This window comes from Sphaerodactylus townsendi, linkage group LG02, assembly GCF_021028975.2.
Source record: "Sphaerodactylus townsendi isolate TG3544 linkage group LG02, MPM_Stown_v2.3, whole genome shotgun sequence".
In the NCBI taxonomy this organism is placed as follows: domain Eukaryota; kingdom Metazoa; phylum Chordata; class Lepidosauria; order Squamata; family Sphaerodactylidae; genus Sphaerodactylus; species Sphaerodactylus townsendi.
In genome coordinates this window covers 17,124,035-17,146,135 of record NC_059426.1, presented here as the reverse complement: position 1 = coordinate 17,146,135, position 22,101 = coordinate 17,124,035, and the positions used below count along the sequence as shown (strand labels likewise).

General features: G+C 46.7%; 1 protein-coding gene across 1 annotated transcript in view; it reads left to right on the top strand.

Annotated features, from left to right (window-relative positions):
* The window catches only part of NRP2 (neuropilin 2), a 254,183-nt gene that overhangs the window by 178,729 nt on the left and 53,353 nt on the right, over positions 1 to 22,101 (top strand). The window contains exons 12-14 of the mRNA XM_048484452.1: positions 9,031 to 9,293; positions 12,309 to 12,405; positions 18,282 to 18,326. Of these exons, the coding sequence (XP_048340409.1) occupies positions 9,031 to 9,293; positions 12,309 to 12,405; positions 18,282 to 18,326 (405 nt within the window). The remainder of the gene's footprint in view (positions 1 to 9,030; positions 9,294 to 12,308; positions 12,406 to 18,281; positions 18,327 to 22,101) is intronic.

The following is a 22,101-nucleotide window of genomic DNA, read 5'->3' as shown; positions in this document are numbered from 1 at the left end:
TTGACACACACTCGAAGAAATCTCAGCTCTTGTTCAGAAAGCTAAAGAGAACTTAAATTTATCTTGACTTGGCTGCTTTTCGCGGACAGATAGCCGTCATAAAAAGCAAAGGAAAGAAAACCAGCACGTTTTGTATCAGAGAAGAGAGAATTGTTTAAAACCAACCCGAGAAATATTGAGTTTACAGGTAAAGATGGAGAAAGAAAAAAAGTTTGAAAGCTTCAGAGAAAGGATCAATTTTCCCCAAGGCCCAGTAAATGGCGGCTGAGATCTATACACCAGGAATATAATCTGCTTTTTTTTTTATTGTGGAGAGAAGGCTCACTTCAAATCACAATGTGCAAAGAAATAAAGAGAGAAACAAAGAGTGCAACATGTTGGGAAATAATGTCGGGTTTTGGTGCAAAATGAAGAAGATTGGGGAGGAGAGTAATGATTCACCAGGTAGTTCTGCTTGTTCCAGTGAAGGAGAAGAGCCCGGTCACCGTGGTGATGAAAGAACTCTACTAAGTCCCTGGAAGAAACTTCTGCGCTTGACAACTAAGAGATATGCTGGTGATGAGGAACTTGTTAAATCCACTGAACAAGAACCAAGAGTGAGAATGGAGAGTTACAGCTGGTTGATGTAAATAGTGTGATATCTGAGGAACAGAGACAGTGGGTTGGAGATCTCAGGGCTATGAAAGTGTTACTTAGGGGGGAAGTTGTGGGTGGAAGGTTCTTGTTGACACAGGGGCAGATATAGGATTCTCATCAACAGAAAAGTTGTTAAAGCAAATAAGTCATCAGTTGGTGGGAAAATTACAGGTTACACCTACATATGAAGACCCCCCTGTACTTAGATTTATTACTTGATTCATATCCAGACTCCCAGAATTGAAAAGGACATATATGCCATTGTACATGATGTTTCTGGATATGCCTTTTATAATTGGAGCAGATGTGTTGTACCAATCTAGACAAATGAACGCAGTAGTTACTAGGTCAAAGGCTAAAACAAGCACTGAGAAAAGAGAGAAACAGAAGGCTCAAAGGGGAATTAGAAGATGTACATGAAAAGTTTCCAACTAGGATTCCTAAAGCTGAAAAAAAAAACTTAAAAAACAAAAAAAAATTCAAAATCTCATATGCAAGAATCTGTTTAAACATGTCGGGCCCGTTCCACATTATCTCCAGAAGTCTCGGCCCAACTTCTGCTCCATCGAGGGTCCGCTTGCACTGCGCTCTCGATCCGGGATGGTTCCATCTGGATCGGCAATGGCGCTTGAGCGGAGACGTCTGACAGACAAAGGTTATTCAACAGCGGTAACAGACACCCTTCTAGCCTCAAGACGCCCCATGCATCGCGGCGCATCTATAACTACACACCTGGAAGGCTTTTGTCAAAATGGTCTTCGGCTTCAGAGACAGATAGGATCCTGAACATCCTTCCCTGGTATCGGGTGTTGGAATTCCCTGCAAAGGCGGCTTCCAAGCGGGCTTCATGCGTTCTAACAACACCCTGAGAAGACAAGTCGCCGCCTTTAGTCCACCGTATGTAGTAAAGTTCCAAGGAATTTTCAGCCTTCACAACATCCTGGATGTCATCAGGTTTCTTAAAGGCGCTCAACAGTCACAGCCACCCACCATACGCCATCGCTTCCCCATCGCGGAAGCTAAGCTTCGGTCCTTTCGGCTCTAACAAAGTCCCCTTCGAACCGATCCAGACCTATTTATTCCACTTATACGCTATGGCTAAGGATGAAGATCATTCCATTCTTAGTGGCCATCACATCGACTGCAGAAAGGGTATCAGACCATAATTCAGGGGCCCTTTCCATTAACCCCTAATTTGTCAGTGCTTCCGACGGCGACAGGTGGTCAACCGCTGCCAGATCCCACCTTCAAGCCCAAGGCATCCTCTTTCCTTCCATTTGCAACAGGGACATTATTTCTGCCATCTTTTTGTCCTCGCCCAAACCATCCAAAGGGCGGCTTTATGGCACAGCTTAGGACATCAGGCGGTGCTCTAAAGCTTTTCATTATCATGCAGACCGGATCAATCAGAAAGTCTCAGACTCTCTTCATCAACACAGCTGCTTTAAACCTAGGGCATGCCCATGTCAGCGGCTTCCATTAGTGCTAACATTAAGAGCTGTATCGTGGAAGCCCATAAGGCCATGAACATTTCAGTTCGGCTGGCATCACAGCGCTACATTCCACTAGATCAGCGTTAGCCACTAGCAGCATTCAGACATAAGCCTCAGTGGAACAGATCTGCAAAGGCAGCCACTTGGTCAGCGCCTTCCACTTTTGTTAGACATTACAAGCTTTAATTCATGGGGTACAGCTGACGAGGTAAGTTCGGTAGGGTTCTGGAACACATTATAGATGCTTTGCGGACTTAACCCACCCTGGTGGGGACAGCACTGCTGGGAGGTTCCCACCAAAGATGCCCTCTCGAAAGCCTCCAAACGAGAACGTCCATTGGTTCACTTACGTCATGAAGGGCCCCTTTCTCTTGTAGGCGAAGGGCATCTTATTCCCAACTAGTCGTTAGCATTTATCATGAGTCTCAGTCTCTGTATATATATTCAGTTATGAAAGGTTAGTGTTTAAAATACCTTCTCTAGGACACTTGTCCCTGTAGTTGATGTTCTTCTTACGACTAATGTTGTTCTGGAGTTATTTCATTGTTGTTTACGTTATCTTTGAGGGACCTTTTTCACTTCATGTTTCCCTTTCTGGACTGCTCGGTCAGTCGAATACTGGCTAAAATGGATGCCAAGCCTGGACAGGAAGTGACGAAATTCTGTTTCCTGCCTCCCTGAATTGGGGGTGGAGAATCACCCACCAAGATGCCCCTTCGCCTACAAGAGAAGGGCCCTTCACGGTAAGTGAACCAATGGACCGTTTTGCGACTGTACCTTGAGAAATGTGCACCCCACAGCCCTCCACCAGGAATCCCATATTGACAGCAATGCAGCTAAGTTACTACAGAACAAAGAATCTTGGGCAAATTTCTGGGGGTGCCTGCAGGGGGCACATTTTTAGACACATCAGCACCAAACTTTCAGGGTATCATCAGGAGACTGTTCCGATGACACCCCCAAAGTTTGGTGTAGTTTGGTTTGGGGGGACAAAGTTATGGACTCTCAAAGGGGTAGCCACCGTCTCCTTAGCTCCCATTGGGAACAATGGGGGATAGCCCCCCCCTTGAGAGTCCATAACTTTGGTCCCCCCTGAACCAAACTACACCAAACTTGGGGGGTGTCATCAGGACAGTCTCATGATGTTACCCTGAAATGTTGGTGCCACTAGCTTTAATAATTCTGGTTTGCATGTTTCACCGTTCCTGCACATGAAACCTGCTGGAGTGAGTGACCGGTGAAACACACACGGATTCGGATCAGATGTGATGCGGACAGCTCAGATTCGGACCCAACTCGTCCAAATCCATCCGAATCAGTGCAGATTCGGTCCAAACTCGGATTCGGAGCATCCGAATCTCCAACCCTATGCAGGACACTGTGGCTCACCTATTTTGGGGATCTCAATGAAACACACAAATTAACCCCATTCGCAGTCATCCCACTTGACTGCCCTTCAGCTATGAGGTTCAATGTAAGGGGTCTGGCTATCCCATACAAAGCCCTTCATGACCTTGGGTTCTCATCTGTGAGGCTGTGTTTTTCCCTATGCTCTGCCTTGATAGCTTCACTCATCTGGGTGAGGTCTTCTGTAGGCGCCAATCTGCAAATGGGTAAAATCAGCACCTACCTGTACAAGTGCCTTTTTTGTTTTGGCCCCCACCTTGTGGAATGACCTGTCTGCAGAGGTCAGGAAGGGTCCTGTTCTCCTGCTTTTCTGCCAACCATGCAAAACTGAATGATTCAAGAGGGCTTTTCTACACAGACAATAGAGTTGCTCTGTACAGAATGATTCACAAAGTTCCTTAGATTAATCATTAGGGACTGTGGTCTATACTACTCTATCTAACTTGCTGAAGCTAGAATCCTGCTATGTAATTTTTGCATCATTTAATGTGCCATGCTTAAGACATATGTTTTGCTTCCGTTCTGTTAAGATTCCAGATTGGTTTAATCACCCTAATCCTATTGTATTGTTTATTGAATACCCCATCCTGTCCATTGTATTGACTCACTCTGTGTAATCTGCCTAGAGTCCAAGTGAAATTGGTAGCCCATAAAGGGCATAAGCAAAATAAGATAAAATAAATTAAATAGAGCAGGAGAGAGTGATGTATACCACTCTGAGCTGTTTGGATGAAGGGCAAAGTAAAAAGATGTAATTAAAAATAGTCAGTCTTACCAAAGTCAATGGCATTCTTGACACCTAATTAGGCTTGTGTGAATTAGCTCAGGACGGCATTTAAGAAGGAAATGGCTGCAGTTGCTCCCTTCTTGTTTTCCTGGCAGAGCTTTTGGTAGCAGCCCTGCTGGTATAAATTCAGTTGGCAAAGCATTCTTCAGCAACCCTAGTACCTGTTGGGTTGTTTTTTTTACCTGTCCACCACACACCTATGGTGTGTGACAAAGGCAGCTGTGATTCTCGAAAGCCGATACCCTGAAAACCTTGCTGACTTCTAAAGTGCTACTGGACTGACATCTCGCAGGTCTGCCACCCACCCGGCATCCCAAGGTGGCCGCAGCCACCCAAGCGGTTCCAAACAGCACCTTTTCATCTTGGGTTTTTATTTCCGTCCCGATGCGTTTTTTCCCCTAATTGCCCGAACACCTGCTTCGTGCCTTTGCGTTGCCTTTGCTTAGATCACCGACAGCCGCAAACTTCGTTGCACTGTTTGTGCTCAAGGGCCAATCATCTGCGCTATCAAGAAGGGAGGGGAGAGAGAGAGGAACCGAGAGGTGATAATGACGAGAAGCCCCATTCCGCCTCCTATCATCAACTAAATTGTCAGCTACGGTCTGATTGCAAGTATTTACTGCTGGTGATGAGCAGAAGTTGGTGAGGGAGAAAGACTTCAAGAAGGGAAAAAACCCCACTCCGCTTGCTTTCCCCCAGCCCCAAGATAAGTCGCAACGGTGGCAAGCCGCGAGGCTGGGCGGAAGAGCCGCGATCGGCTTCTGGCTCATAACCCAAGTAAATTTGAGGCAGAATAAATATGAGGGCCCCCCCAACGCTCCCCTGCCGTAATGTCATGATTACAGAGTCAATTTTTTCCCTGACAATTACAGCGCATTCACTTGTCCTAATTATGTCAATCTTTCGCCTTGAGCTTTTCAGGGTCTTAATCAGCAGACTTCCATACTTATAGCTGCTGGTAAAATAGACATCCTCTCTTCTGAACCATCTCTGTCAATGAAACACCCTCTCTGTTTCTCCCTTTTCATACGGCGGAGAATATTCTTTCCAGCTCTGGTATCCCAAGAACAGCACAGAGTCCTGTTTGTTGCTTGGTTTCATTCTGTGCAAATGGAAACAGTCTTTTCTTTTCCAGCAGTTATTGTGAAGGCAGGTCCCGTGATCTACAGCATATCCATTTTGAAGAATGCCCCCTTTTTTCACCAACAGGAAAGCTGGTTGAGTCCAACCTGACAAGGGTTTTGTTGTTGTTGTTGTTAAATCCTTTCAACCAGCTCTTTAATAGGTAGGATCTCAAGGCCATGGGTTTTACCCCAGCATTATAATTTATTTATTTATTTATTTATTTATTCCTTCCTTCCTTCCTTCCTTCCTTCCTTCCTTCCTTCCTTCCTTCCTTCCTTCCTTCCTTCCTTCCTTCCTTCCTTCCTTCCTTCCTTCCTTCCTTCCTTCCTTCCTTCCTTCCTTCCTTCCTTCCTTCCTTCCTTCCTTCCTTCCTTCCTTCCTTCCTTCATTCATTCATTCATTCATTTATTTATTTATTTATTTATGGGTTTTTTATACCGCTCTACCCCCGGAGGGCTCTGAGCGGTGTACAACATAACTTCCTCTACACAGTGTACAATAACCCATATAAACAACCCCATTAAAATAGACATTTAGCAGCTGTTTTCTCCCCAGAGGGTGATAGGCAAAACTTCACAATCTGAATTTATACATGTTCTGCCTCTATTAAATATTGCTGTTTTTTTTAAAAAAGAGCCAGATTCAGGTCCAACAGCACCTTAAAGACTTGCAAGAGTTCAAAGGTATAAGTTTTCAAGAGTCAGAAGTATTTGATGGAGAGAGCTTCGACTCTTGAAAGCTTGGAGTCGGGAAATGTTGTCAGTACTTAAAAGTGTGCCTAGACTCGAATCTAGCCGACATAGTGCAGCCGTTAAGAGCAGGGGGACTCTGATCTGGAGAGCTCGGCTTGATCCCCCACTCCTCCGCATGAGCAGCAGACTCTTATCTGGCGAACTGGATTTGTTTCCCTGCTCCCACACCTGAAGCCTGCTGGGTGACCTTGGGCTAGTCACAGTTCTTTCTGAACTTTCTCAGCCCCACCTACCTCACAGGGTGTCTGTTGTGAGGAGAGGAAGGGAAAAGGAGTTTGTAGGCTGCCTTATGGTTGAGAAAAGTGGGGTATAAATCCAAAGTGTTCTTTTTCTTCTTCAGCATCTTGGCATGTCCGCTGGTTGAGTTTGACTGCTGCTTCAAACACAGCAGCAGCAAAAGTACCTTAAAATTGTCTTCCTCTTCCTCTTCCTCTTCCTCTTCCTCTTCCTCTTCCTCTTCTTCTTCTTCTTCTTCTTCTTCTTCTTCTTCTTCTTCTTCTTCTTCTTCTTCTTCTTCTTCTTCTTCTTCTTCTTCTTCTTCTTCTTCTTCTTCTTCTTCTTCTTCTTCTTCTTCTTCTTCTTCTTCTTCTTCTTCTTCTTCTTCTTCTTCTTCTTCTTCTTCTTCTTTGCTCGGTTACTAGGGTTACCAGCTGTGGGTTGGGAAATACCTGGAGATTTTCAGGGTGGAGCGGAAGGACGGCAGGGTTTGGGGAGGGAGGAAGCTCTGCCAAGAGTCATGCCATCCAGTCTACCTTCCAAAGGGACGATTCTCTCCAGTTACGATTGATCTCCGTTACCCGGAAATCAGTGGTAATCCCAGTAGATCTCCAGCCACCACCTGGAGGTTGGCAATCCTGCTGGCTACCCACCTGAAACCGTTTTTAAAAAGTGGGCAATTCTACTCCAGCGTGAAGAACTTTCTGTTCAGGATAAAGCCAGCCCTGTAGGACAGAAGGTCTGCCTGTAGGTAAAGCAAGAAGCTAGAAGCCAGTAATGCCAATTTGGGAGATGAAATTTACCGTGCTCCTGGGTGGCATTCCTCATCGGAGTAGAGAAGCTGGAGGTGGCATCTAGCAGGGCTGGACTGGTAGGCCGTCCAGTTGCCAAAGAACATAAGAACAAGCCAACTGGATCAGACCAGAGTCCATCTAGTCCAGCTCTCTGATACTCGCAGTGGCCCACCAGGTGCCTTTGGGAGCTCACCAGGTGCCTTTGGAAGACTACATTCCCGTGTATTTCAAAGATGTTCAGAAAGAAAAGAGGATTTTCAGCCATTGTAATTGTGTTCTTTTGTTTTCCGCAAGCGGGTGGCTCACCCTGCTAAAATTCCCACTTATTCACAGCTAGTTATAACTTGCACATCTCTGCCTAATTTTTTAAAAAGCCAGATGGAAATGAAGGAACAGAACATGATTGAGCCTCAGGATCGCCTGAGTTGTAAGAACAGATCACTGTTGCGACTGTTATAAATAAATAGGAAAAATTGTCAACTCTTTCTTTCTGTGGAGCTAATTTTGGTGCTTCAAAACTAGAAGGAAAGCACCAGTCCAGCCCAAACACATTTGATCCAGGCTGTTCATTGGGTGGTGTGGATGTTACTCTGATGTGCCTCCAGAACCAGAGGAAGGCCGGAAGCTTCCTGAAAAGCAAAAATGAATGAGAAGGCATAACTACTAGTTACTCTGGGAAATCCATGTTACAAACGGGTCTCAGATAGCTTGCAGGAAGTGGGCATTTGGAGAAGGAAAACTGTAGCCAAGAGTGTGTTTAACTTCTGCTGTACTCGGGAATTCTTTTCTTAAACATTTTCTTTTAATGTTCTGCCTTCTAGGCTTTCTCTGGTCTCAGAGCCTAGCTTGGAGAGGAGAGAGCGAGATTAAGCATCCCTTCCTGTACAAAAAACCAATGTGGGGTAACCCAAAGGTGGATTCTAATCTGGAGAACCAGGTTTGATTCCCCACTTCACCTGAGCAGCAGCCTCTTATCTGGAATACTTGCGGGGTTTCCCCACTTACCTTAAGCCCCGCGCTACTTGAGAAGAGTAGCGCGGGGTCCCCCGGCACTCCCCACGACAGGGGCGGCGACAGCACAGCCGCCCCGACGCTACCGCTGTCGCGCCCCCTCAGCGCACGGCATCCCTGGTGCTCTTGTAAACTGTGCCTTTTGATGACCCCACACAGAGCGCGGGGTCATGGGGACGCCCGGACGCGCACCAGGGATGCCGCGCGCTGAGAGCAGCGCATGGCATAGGGGGAATCATGGTGAGTGGGGAGACGCCCTTGGTTTGTTTCCCCATTTCTCCACATGAAGTCTGCTGGGTGACCTTGGATTAGTCACAGTTCTCACCGAACTCTCTCAGCCCCACCTACCTCACAAGGGGCCTGTTGTGGGGAGAGGAAGGAAAAGGAGTCTTCTTACAGAACAGAAATGGGAGGTATAAATCCAAACTCTTCTTCTCCTCTTCATTGATCCTTCCCTAAAAATGCCCTCCAAGCCTAACTTGGGAACTCCGTGCCTTCTTTGTAGCATAGTCCCTTGTGGCATAGTCCATCTGGCATAGTCCTTCAAATAGTCGATTGCACACAGAATCGGATCAAAGAATGGCCTTATCTGCCAGATAGGTTCTGAGTTGGGTGCTGTGTGGTTTCTGGGCTGTATGGCCGTGTTCTAGGTTCTGAGTTATTTGCGTTCCTGGATTGTTTCCTATGGATAGGAATGTTTATTAGCTTTACTGTTGTACTTGTAACCTCTGGTTGGTTTTAACCGAGTATATCCCATCACCCGCACTGGCTACAACCGTTGACGTGGGTTTTACCTTCCTCTTCAACAGATGGCAAGCATCATCTGAGGCTGCAGAGCAGCGCGAGAAGAGAAGGACAGCACGCCCGGCTGGTCAGCCCCATGGTCTTCTCCCCCAGGAGCACCTTGTGCATGGTGTTCCGGTATCAGCTGTCCGGTGGGTCTGGAACGACGCTCCAGGTGTGGCGGGAAGCGATCCACGAGAGCAAGCCCCTGTGGATCGTCAGGGAAGATCAAGGGGATGAGTGGAAAGAGGGCAGGATCCGGCTGCGGAGCTACGACACGGAGTATCAGGTAATCTAGCAATAAGGAGGTTTAGGTGGGTGATTCAAGTGGATTGCATCCCGGCTCAGTTCACTTATGTCAGCACACCCTGTTTCATTGATCATTAGTGAACATAGTAGAGCAGGGCTTTTTTCTTCTTCTCCTTCATTGTGTTTCTCATGTTGCTATAGAAACTAAGCAACACTGTATTTTGTTGTTCAGAATTTGCCTATTTTATACATAGATGTGGGTCTTTGTTCATCTGTTGCCTTTTTTGTATTCCTAAAGCTTCTGCCGTGGCAAATATTTCCCCCTCCCATTTTCGAAAACGATTAGCAGGTATTGTCGAAGGCTTATCAGGTAGTCTGACAAGGAGACACAGCTTTATAAGGGACAAACACCAAGCCCATCTTGGAAACAAGAGGTTTTTGTGGGGGAGACATTAACTAGATAATTTTATTTGGGAGAAGGGGTAAAAAAAAGCTAGAGGGCTTCCTTCATCTTGGGTGTGAGTGTGAAAAATTTCGCTCCCAGTTTGAACTTGGAACTCAGAAAGTCCAATGTAGATTGATAAGGGGGGTGGTGGTTTCCAAACACATCCGCAGTCATATTGCAATCCCAGATACTGATATCCACAGGATTGCTCTTCTTTAACTGAGTAAGTGAAGCTCTCCTGATGCTCAAAATGCATCTGGCATGACTTGTACTGCAAAACCTTTCCCCGATGGTTTCTCCTTATCTTCCCGCCCCTCAAAGAACTGCATGATTCCCTAAGAAGGAGGGATGAATGGCTCATTCAGGGTCTATCTGTAATCATCCACCCCTCCTTCTTGGGGAAACTTGCAGTTCTTTGAGAGGAGGGAAGAGAAGCGAATGGATACAGGTTTTGTAGCACACATCATGCCAGATGCATTTTGAACACGAGGGTGTGCTTTCCTTGCTCCGTTAAAGAGGGGCAAAAGAGAATCTGGGTAGGTCTAGAATAGACTGTGACCAACCTTGCTTCTCAGGGATCATTTAAAATTGTTAGGGATAGTCCAGGGCCCAGGAGAGAGATTTCTTGCCCTAGGAGTTCTTGCTCAGTCATCCAGGGCTGAATAAAGGGCCCTTTGTGTTCAGAGCCCTTTGTGTGTTATTCTATCTCAGGATAACAGCTGCTACAGTTGGGCAACCCGGCCCAGTGTCCTAGAGCAGTGGTTCTCAACCTCCCTAATGCCACGACCCTTTAATGCAGTTCCTCATGTTGTGGTGACCCCCCAACCCTAACATTTATCCATTTTACAGATGGAGAACACGGATGCAGAGAGTCTTAGGCGACCCCTGTGAAAGGGTCGTTCGACCCCCAAAGGGGTCCCGACCCACAGGTTGAGAACCACTGTCCTAGAGGGAGCAGGATGCTTGTAATGTTTATTTAACAGATAAGCCCCATCAGCTGCCCAAAACTCAGTGGAAAGCCTCCGTTGTCTTGTGACATCCCTGCATGACCTCGGAAGGTGACGCTGAGAATCCCCCAAAGGTTAAAATTGTGTCTGATGGCAAATGTGCATTTTTTTGCCTTGATCGCTCGTCATTTCGTATTGAAAGTTTACGTGCGTTTTGCTGGCTCTTCAGAACCAAGCGAACATGTGGGGTTAGGGGTGACACCTTGCATTTTGTGGCCAACGATAACGTCGGCAGGTTGATGCAAAGTTTGTCTTGCCAGATCAGCTTTGCCCCATATATTCTGAGGGGGGGAGGGGTGAACCCTGGTGCAGTTGCAGACATAGAGACTCAGAGCGGGAAGGTTGTTGAGTCTGTGCCACAAGGGAAATTCATAACATTCTCTATGCCCAGAGGAAGGGGGAAAAAATAGATCCTTTCTGACCCCAAAGTAGCAAGCAAATTGGCATTATTTGGGGCATGTAAGAAAGGCCCGCAGCGATCAAGCACTGACTCATCCCTTCCTGCCTTCCTTCTCATGACCTGCTGAAGTTCACAGCAAGGCCACCCTTGCTGTCGGGTGGCCAGCTCGCCTCTGCTTAAAAACCCTCCAAGGCAGTGGTGGGATCCAAAAATTTTAGTAACAGATTCCCATGGTGGTGGAATTCAAACAGTGGCGTAGCACCAATGGGACTGGGTGGGGCATGATGGGGGCATGGCTGGGCATTCTGGGGGCGGGGCATTAATAATTTCTCTGTTACTGTAAAAAACTCTTACTGTAAAAAAAAAGTTCCTAATTTCCAGCTGGTATCTTTCTGTCCATAATTTAAACTCATTATAGCAAGTCCTATCGTCTACTGCCAACAGAAACAACTACTTCTCCTCGAATTGACTGCCTGTCAAATACTTAATACTTTCAAACACTTAACTTTGTTTCTAGAAATCAAAAGGATACTTTCCTGAAACAAGGAACTTTACCATATTTCTAAAACATGTTTTTAAAACAGCCCAACAGGGAGGATTATCCCGTTTTCTACCTTCGCTAACCAGCCACATAGGAAACAACAGGACTTTATGATTTTTGGACCTAATGGAATTCCTAACGGAAAAGCAGACCCAATTAGTAACCCCCTCTCGGCACACACAAATAATTAGTAACCCACTCTCGGGAGCTGGTGAGAACCTGCTGGATCCCACCTCTGCCCCAAAGAGAGCCTTCCATCTCCTGAGGAAGCCTGTTCCACTGAGGAAATGCTCTGTCAGGAAGTTCTTCCTGACAGACTGCCAGCTTTGATTTTCCACTGCTTCCGAGTACAACACGGAGTGCTGGATCATGGCCAACATGTAGTGTTACCTTTCCTTCAGCGTGAGTAGCTTGAATGGGGCAAGGGGAGGGGGACACTAACATTAAGCTGCTGATGAATGATCGGGTGACTTCGGTTTTCAGGAGTTTTGTGGGAAAGATTTCAGACGTTTCTCTGGGGATGCGGTTTCTGTGGCTGCTTTGAAAGAGATACCTGAATAATGACGATCCCTTCCTTTTGCTATCACCGCCTTCCTCTGAAGGACGCAAGGGCTGTTTGGGGACTGAAATCGTTAACACCCGCTGTTCTTGTTTGCTCCTAGATTGTGTTTGAGGGAAATATAGGCGAAGGACATTCAGGAGAGATTGCCATCGATGATGTCCGAATGGGCACCGATAGTTCCCTGGAGAACTGTATGGGTATGTAAACACATATCTAATCTATAGCATTTCTGTCTTTCTCTTTTATTCTAGGAAACAAAACCTATTTGTTTGCCTGTAATGGGGGGAAGCAAGTGATAAAGGCCTACATTGAGGGTTTGCTATGGAGCGCATTAGCCCACCTGGCACGTGCAGGCATTGATCTAGATGAGAAACATCAGGTCATTTCTGCTGTGCAGAAGTTTGTATGCGTGTTTGAGGTCTGAGGCCGACTTCATGTCAAACAGATGCCGGTTTCTACTGCGTGGCCGCTGTTCAGTGCGACAGCTGCTTGGCATCGTATCTCAGTCACGACTGCTGTTCACGCTCACGTGTGTTGGTCATCCCTGCATAGTTTTCTTCATCATGAGGCTTGTGGTCCATGTGGCCTGATCCGCGCTTCACAGAGTCATAGAGTCCACCCTTCAAAAGAGCCTCTTGCTGCCAGCAAACTCATCTCTGTCATCTGGGGATTGATTGGAATTCCAGATCTCCAGGCCCCACCTGGAGGTTGGCAAGCATTCTTTAAGGTGCTACCTGGCTTACATTTTTCTCTCCTTTATGGGAGTTGGTTTTTTATTTATTTATTTATTTCTTAAATTTCTATACCGCCCCATCCCTGAAGGGCTCTGGGCGGTGTACAACATAAAATTCACACAATACTAAATAAAGGAGCAAATCATACAAAACATAGGAAACAAATAAACTAAGCTCCATCCAATTAATAAACCATAAAAACTTATTAAAACTCCATATAAACAGGGGTTAAAACAGTCAAATGAGAGGCGTCAAAAAACCCACATTTAAAACCTTCCCCCAAAAGGAGGAACGGCGGGCCCCTCAATATGGGGGATACCTTGATATAAAACAGAGCGAAGAGCAGAAAGAAATAGAGAGAGCCCCTGGCTCACTTGCAGTAAGTTTGGGGAAATGGCTTGGCCCGCTCTTTCCTCCTGGAGGAAGTCAAGGAAAACGAGCATCACGGGAACAGCCTTGGGGTATTCACAGTTTTACCGTCAGATGCTTTGGGAGAATAACGTCTGCCTCTGCGATGACAGGGGATGGCAGGAGTGATAGGTAAGGGGGTTGCCAGCGGAAAACCTCTGAGAAAAGAACCTGGCCAAGTTGTGCAAGGGAGAAAACATTTGAGACAAGAAACCAGCTGTCAGGTAGCATTACATGCTTGGTGGGGCTGATCAAATCAATGCGAGACGTTTATTAATAAGAAATAATCAGGGGAGAAGTCCTGGAGCATTATTAACAATAACAAAACAGATTCCTGCCGTGAAATTCATCAGCTTCAGTGCTGAGACATAAACCAGATAGGAAAGTTTATTGCAAAAACCATGAAATATTTTTTTAATAAAAACCGGAGTATTTTTTGTCATGAGGATAGTCATTTTTTTCCCCCACGCCATTTTCCTGTCGGATCCGTCTACTGTGTTTTTTCCATGTGAGGTTGATCAAAGAATATACATTTCGTTCATTTATCACATAATTGTCTTCGCCCCCTTCCACCTACCCAGTTACCCATTTTTATCCTTGCAACAACCTCATGAGGTTACTCTGAAAAGTAATAGACACCCTCAGGACCAGCCCAGTTAAGTTTAAGAACATAAGAACTAGCCTGCTGGATCAGACCAGAGTCCATCTAGTCCAGCACTCTGCTACTCGCAGTGGCCCACCAGGTGCCTTTGGGAGCTCACATGCAGGATGTGAAAGCAATGGCCTTCTGTAGCTGGGTGAGGATTTCAAGCCAGCTTCCAAAGTTCTCTCGGCTACAAGTCTCAACAATGGGTCAGCTATATCCCCCTGGCTCAGTGGATTGGGTCCGCTTTAGAAGGCATCGGGATTCTACATCATGGCAGCATTTGGTTTTGAAGGCGCAGGTAAGCGTCTGTCTGCCCTACTGCTGCTTCGACCAGGCACTTGTCAAAGGGCATTGACTTCCCCTCTCCATCTCTAGGAGAATTGCTTTATTATGCCATACCTAATTACCATCGTCAGTGACTTGAGTGGAATTGGATCACACCCAAGTTACCGGGAGGGGGGAGGGGGGAGCACATTTCAATAGGATGCTGCAGCGTAGTCCCTTTTCAGTTACGAGCTGTATAGGTGGAACCCTCTCTTTAGGAGATTTTCTAAGGAAGATAATTCATGACAGACTGGGGGGAAAGGAACTGAGCGACAAAGATGAATCATTTAGGATGTGAAATTCCACGTGAGAATCTCTATTCTGTGCCTCCATCGCTGTCAGGAGTCTGAAAGGAAACTGACTTGGAGGAGCCAGCTCCTGCTTTAAAATTGTAATCTAGAGGAGTAATCAGATTCCTTTGCAAATTGCGGAAAGGATCTAATATCTCACTGCATTTTTATTATTCTCTCTCTCTCTCTCTCTCTCTCTCTCTCTCTCTCTCTCTCTCTGACAAAGCTTCCACTGGCTTTCTGAGGCAGGGTGCCTGTTTTCCTAGTACACCCATTCGAAATGCCATCGGCTTCAATCCCGGGCATAAATCTGGAAATAATCAGATAGGGCCTTTCCTTTCCCAGGAAGGGAAACCAGCAAGATGCACCGGGGTGTGGTTTTTTCTGATCCAGTTGTGTGCAACAGATTATTTCTTCAAAGGAACCAGGAAATCATCTGTCTGTGTTCTAGGGGTTACTTCAGTCAGGGCTCCTTGGAATGGTGGAAACCCACAGGGTGAAGCAGATGGGAGGATAACCAGGGACTTGTAGATGAAGGAAGTTGCAGGAAAACCGATTGTTCAGTCAACCCACACAACTCTATGGAAATATATGGGAGAGGGGCAAAAGGGATTAAATACTGATAGCTGCCAGGAGGAGAACCAAAAAGATCTTGGCTGAAGGATCAAGGATCACGTGGTAGGTTCCCTTAAGCTGGGATGTAGCAGGAATGGGCACAGGGGCATTGCTTTTGAACAGTGTCTGGATACTAGCGGCACGTAGAAATTTCAGCCTGTTTTCCCCTTGTGCCTTCAGCAGTTCAACAATCTTCAGAAATTCAGCCGGTGAAGCTTTCGCCATTATTGCTATTGTCGTATGCTGGGAAAAAGCTTTACAGGATGAATGCGTTGCTGCAAGACAGCTCGTAAAAACATAGTAGGCCATCCAAGAAAAAGAAAATGGCATAGCGCCATTGGTTGATTAGGCAGTCAGGAGCAAATTTGTGACTCTTATGTGACAAAGTGACTCTTATGCAGTCAGCAGCAAATACTCTTAGCAGTTTTAGGATGTTCAGAATGTCCTCAAAAATCAGTACTGGTCTAGAGAGAGCTACCTAGCGTGGTGGAGTGGTTAAGAGCAGTGAACTCTAATCTGGAGCATCAGGTTTGTAGGAGCAGCAGTGGCGTAGGAGGTTAAGAGCTTGTGTATCTAATCTGGAGGAACCGGGTTTGATTCCCAGCTCTACCGCCTGAGCTGTGGAGGCTTATCTGGGGAATTCAGATTAGCCTGTACACTCCCACACACACCAGCTGGGTGATCTTGGGCTAGTCACAGCTTCTCAGAGCTCTCTCAGCCCCACCTACCTCACAGGGTGTTTGTTGTGAGGGGGGAAGGGCAAGGAGATTGTAAGCCCCTTTGAGTCTCCTACAGGAGAGAAAGGGGGGATATAAATCCAAACTCTTCTTCTTCTTCTTCTCACTCCTCCACATGAAGCCTGCTAGGTGACCTTGAGCTAGTCACAGTTCTTGCAGAACTCGCTCAGCCCCACCCTACCTCACAAGCTGTCTGTTGTGGGGAGAGGCAGGGAAGGCGATTGTAAGCCACTTTGAGACTCTTTGTGGTTGAGAAAAGTGATATATAAGTACAAATTCTTTCCTCAGTGGCCTGGATGAATGCTGTCCTTGCATTCCCTTTTCCTTCTGCTGGGGTGTGATCAGTGGTGGGATCCAAAAATTTTAATAACAGGTTCCAATGGTGGTGGGATTCAAACAGTGGCGCCGCCACACACACGCACCTCCAGTCCCTATTGGGCAGGGAGGCTGCTTTAGTAACCCCTTCTTGGCACTTAGAAAAAATTAGTAACCACTTCCAGAGAAGTGGTGAGAACTGGTTGGATCCCAGCTCTGGGTGCGATCTTCTGGTGACCAGGGCAAAGTAGCCTATTGTGACTTTCAAGCGGTATCACTTTGAAAGCTCATCAGATTGTGAATTAAATACGGGTTAAAGAGAGGAGAGAATTCCTACAGGCCTATGTCTTACAGATGTCAGTAGCCACGGATCAGGCAGACGGAACAAGTGGTTCTGCGGTCTAACCACAATTGGTTTTTAAGCACAGATGTTTTGGTTTGCCGCTACAGGATGGACCCGTACAGTTTGAACTTTAGTTGAACTGTTTTGTATATTTTATACACACACATATACATATATAAACTCTCTATCCAGGCACATAACCCCTTGAGTACATTCTTTCTTTGGCCATCAGGTCTTATCTTTACAATTCAACCTTTCTCGGTATGCAATAAAATTTTAAACTCCTGCAGTGGTATGGGAAACACTGTGTCCATGTACATCAAGTGGCTGAAGGAGGGAAAAAAAACACTATTCGGAAAACAGTCTTGTCAGCCTCGTGTTTAACAGCTTTCCAGAAAGAATTCTCTGCCATGTGTTCCCAACGATTCTTGCCTTTCGAAAGCATTTCCATCCTGACCCTCTGTTTCCTGCATTTCGTTCGGGCTAAGAACCTGAAAATGTTATCACTCCCCTAAACACACTTCTTTAGGGAAACCTTTCAGATATGAGGGAAAACTCTCGTCGTATTCTCCCCCACCCCCAGCCAGACACTTCTCTAGGCTTTATTCTGTGGTAAACATATCCAGTTTCAAAAAAAAAAATCATGCATTTTCAAAATCCTGTTCTTCTTCTGAAGCTACACTTTGAATCCTTTTTTCTTCTTAAAACAAGTTGACTGAAATAGGACACGGTGTTGAAGTCGATGCCGGGTAGGAGATACTGAATTAAGGTGGTATTGCATGTATTCACCTCACCAGTTGGACCACTAAAGAAGTGATGAAATACTAGACCAAGATCATTACTGGTGAACTTTCCACGCTATTTGAGAACGACAAGCTGTTCATTCCTATGGCATTCGGTTTTCTGTATATTAAGTTTTATTTGACATTGTTTCCATCCCACCTTATTTCCAAAGAATTTGTGATGACATACTTAAGGTTATTCCATTTTGCCTTGACAAGAAGATTAGTGTGAGGCAGTAAATTCCTCCAGGGTCACCCAGAGAGCATCATGACTGAACAGGAATTTGAACCCAGCTCTCAGTGTCCAAATCTATCGTTCAATCAACTGCATTACTTAGGCAAATGAGCTCCTGCACAAAAGATATTGGGACCTGTTCGCTTCTCAGTTTGTTCCTTTACCAGCTTTACTTTCTATAAGGGGATGCTGTAATTTTTTGTTACTGATTTTGACATCCAGTCTCTTAAGGGTCTGAATATTGACACTTATCACAGAGATACTCACAATAATGTTATTGAGAAGAGCATAAGAATGTAAGAGAATCCTGTTTGGACCAGACCAGTAATCTATCTAGTCCAGCATTCTGTCTCACACAGTGGCCAACCAGTTTACCCTGGAGGGCCAACAAAGAACCTAGAGGTCAAACTGGTGGTTGTGGGTTTTCGGGGCTCTGTGGCCGTGGTCTGGTAGATCTTGTTCCTAACGTTTTGCCTGTATCTGTGGCATCCTCTGAAGATGCCAGCCACAGATGCAGGCGAAACGTTAGGAACAAGATCTACCAGATCACGGCCACACAGCCCGGAAAACCCACCACAACCAGTTGAATCCGGCCGTGAAAGCCTTCGTCAATACTTAAATGCCATGTGTCTGTTTCTTTGCAGAACCAATCTCAGCTTTTCCTGGGGATCATACTTTTGGGATTTCAGGTAAGGGTGCATTTATTTTACCAATATTTTTTTTATCGCATGTGTGTGCAACGAAAGAGAAAAAAAACTAACAGAGATTGCTGCTATGCGAGAAAAGATTTACCTTTGCGACATGCTTTCTCATTACCAGCAGGTGGCACTAGATTAGAGAAAGGTCTAAAAGACTGTGGGGTTAGACTCAGGACTGTCGTCAACAGTCACCGTTTATTGGGCCATTCTGTCATTTAGTAAATCCGCAAGCTTTCACACTAAACAGGTCTCTATGTCAGTCATACATATTCAGCTTCAGAACGAAATAAAAATGGATGCGCTTACTGATGCATGTTTACTGGCTGGCCCACCTGGGCATTTTGCTAAAAAAGAGATGGTTGGGGGGGGGGGTCAAACAGTGGCTGACTTCCTTTGCACCTAGCTGAACACTTTAGCACTCAGTTGGGTGAAGAGAAAGATTCCAGTGAACTCTGGCAACTTTTCAACCAGTTTGACGACCCTGTTCTCTGCTACCCCTCTCCATGCCTGGTCTGTTGAATCTCTGCCTGCTGCGCAGCTGTTGAAAGGAGTCTGGGAAAATGCTGCATTTCACCCTGCTCCTCATTTGTAAAAGAGCAACCCCTGCATATTTACTCAGCCTGCTCTGGCAGGTTGTGAAGACTAAAGGAAACTCCTAGAGCAGGGGAAGTGGGTGCCCCACACTTCTGGACTCCATGAATCTACTGTGCTGGAACAGAAATGTGGGTCTTCTGGCTATGCCCTCAGTTTAAGCATGGTGTAGGACTGGTGTTGCTAACGCCAGTTTGGGAAAGTCCGGGAGATGGGGGCGGAGCCTGAGGAGATCCGAGTTTGGGGAGGGGAGGAAGCTCGGTAGGGAAGTGATGCCGTTAGAGTTCACTCTCTGAGTCTGCCAATTCCTCCAGTGGAACTGCTTATGTGATCTGAAGACCAGGAGACATCCAGGTCCCACCTGCAGGTTGGCAACCCTAGTTATGACCCAACCAGAAGTTTTTCAAGCACAGTGACTTGAAAAGAATATGTTGGACTTCCTAGAACAATGGCTTGGAAAGCATATGTTTGTTTATTTCCTTCATTCATACCCTGTTGTCCCCCCCCCCCAATGGAAACTCAGAGCAGCTTACATTGTTCTGCTCCCCTCCATTTCATTCTTACAACAACTCTGCGAGGTAGGTTAGGCTAAGTGTGTGACGGTTCTCCATGGAAGAGTGGGGATTTGAATCTGGGTTCTTGCAGCTTGGGGACTATGGGCATCTCTGGGGTGCTGTGTAGTTTCCAGGCTGTATGGCCGTGTTCTAGCAGCCTTCTCTCCTGATGTTTCACCTGCATCTGTGGCTGGCATCTTCAGAGATCCTCTAAAGATGCCAGCCACAGATGCAGGCGAAACGTCAGGAGAGAACGCTGATAGAACACGGCCATGCAGCCCGGAAACTACACAGCACCCCAGTGATTCTGGCCATGAAAGCCTTCCACAGTACAATGGGCATCTCTGTCCTGATGTAGTAAAATTCAGGGCAACGAATAACAGAGATAAATAAGGATGTAGATCACAGGTGTCAAACTCGCGGCCCTCCAGATGTTATGGACTACAATTCCCATCATCCCCTGCCAGCATGGTGCTGGCAGGGGATGATGGGAACTGTAGTCCATAACATCTGGAGGGCCGCGAGTTTGACACCGAACTCTCCTGCCTATGCAACATTCAGAGAAGAGCAGCGAAGCTTTAAAGACGCGAGGCCAGGGGAATAAGTGGCAGCCACAGAGAGGCTCAACCCCAAAATCAGCGGTGAATTAGGAGCGCAATGAGGTGGCAAGGATTAAAATTTAGTGTGGAAATTATTTCCTTCCCGGCCCCTGGAGGCACGGCTGGGCTGTCCTGGGGGGCTTGGGGCCAGGGGCCACGGCAGCCAGGGCTCGCTCGCACCGACGAGGTGGTGGAACGGGGGAGGCAGGTGCGACTCCCCCCCCCCTCCGTTTGAAGGCTGACATTTAGCAAAAGAGAAGCAGGGTGAAATGGTGCATTTAATAGCTTAATGCCAGCCTGAAGAAAAGGAATTGGGACGCTTTGCGTTGATAAAAACCTGTAGAGGGAAACAAAAGGAGAACGGAATTCACAGATAGTGGCCTCCTCATTAAACTTGTTTCTGAGTCAGTGGAGATGCTTCGGTGAGGGGCGGGAGACAGGGCAGAGCTGCTCCTCTCTGTCTGGAGGGATTTTTCATTATGTTTCCTCGCGTAATGCTTTCTGCCTTTCACCTGCGGGATGGAAAACCCCAGCGAGGCGAACGCGAGGAGCCTCCGCTTCCCAAAAGCTCTCTGCTTATATTAAATTGTTCCCTTTTTATTTATTATTGGTTAGAGTGTTCTTCCTGGAGCAATCTCTCAAGCTGTTGCTGACATATTGCTGGCTCCGACTTCCAGAAGAGTTGCATTTTTTTTTTCAGAGGGAGAACTTGAAGTCTCTGCGGAGAATAGTTTTCAGAGTCTTTTTTGGTATTACAACCAAGAGTCTGGTATAGCTGTAGGGAGCATCCAAAACAGCCTGTGTTGGTCTGAAGTTGAAACAAGTTCTTCAGTGGTGGGATCCAAAAATTTTAGTAACAGGTTCCCGTGGTGGTGGGATTCAAACAGTGGCGTAGCGCCAATGGGGCTGGGCGGGGCACAACGGGGGTGTGGCTGGGCATTCCGGGGGTGGGGCATTCCTGGGAGGGGCTGTGGCAAGGCCGCAGCCGCTGCGCCGGTCCTTGGGCGGGAAACGAATGCACGCAGGCGCAGGCTCCCACGCACGCCGGTGCACCTCCTGCTAGACTGCTTCAAGTTCTGCGCGCTACAGCTGAGGAGCGGAGGAAGGGCGTAACTAAGACAAAAACCACGTGGCAAAATCACCAATTAGTAACCCCTTCTCGGCACACACATATAATTAGTAACCTACTCTCGGGAACCTGTGAGAACCTGCTGGATCCCACCTCTGAAGTTCTTGAGCCACCTAATTGTGGTTATTTTTGCTGGATCATTTGTAGGGCTTGTACGTTTCCCTAGTGAGGGCTAGCCCGAACGCATCAGATCTTGGAAGCTATGCAGGGCCAACCCTGGTTAGTATTTGGAGGGGCCGCTGCCGAGGCATACCAGGGTGGTTACACGGAAGCACGCAATGCCAAACCCTCTTGTCTTGAAAACCCTATGGAGTTGCCATAAGTCGCCTGTAACTTGCTGGAAAAAAGAACCAGCCAAAAACAGCCATAGACCCTGATGCCAAGACAGACCGCGTTTTTGTAAACAGCAGCTGTTGATGTTGTGTGGATGTGAAGTTAGCACAGCAGGCAGCTCCTTAGAACTGGGACAAAACGATTCAAAGCTTCCTCTGATGAATGGCAGGTACTCAAGCTGGGCCCTGACCTGGATGGTCCAGGCTAGCCTGATCTCGTCAGATCTCAGAAACTAAGCCAGGTCAGCCCCAGCTAGCAATTGGTTTGGTAGACCGCCAAGGAACGCCAGGGTTGTTGTGCAGAGGAAGGCAATGGCAAACCACCTCTGTCAGTCTCTCGCTTTGAATACCCCACAGGGTTGCCATAAGTCAGCTGCGATTTTACAGCACTTTGTACATACACTCAGGCCCTTCCGCACGAGCAGAATAATGCACTTTCAATCCACTTTGAAGCAGGATTTTACTGTGCGGAAGAGCAAAATCCACTTTCAAGCAATTGTGGGCCTTTCCCCACTTACGATTTCCTGCGCGCCACTCCCAGCGTGAGCGATTTCTGGCGCG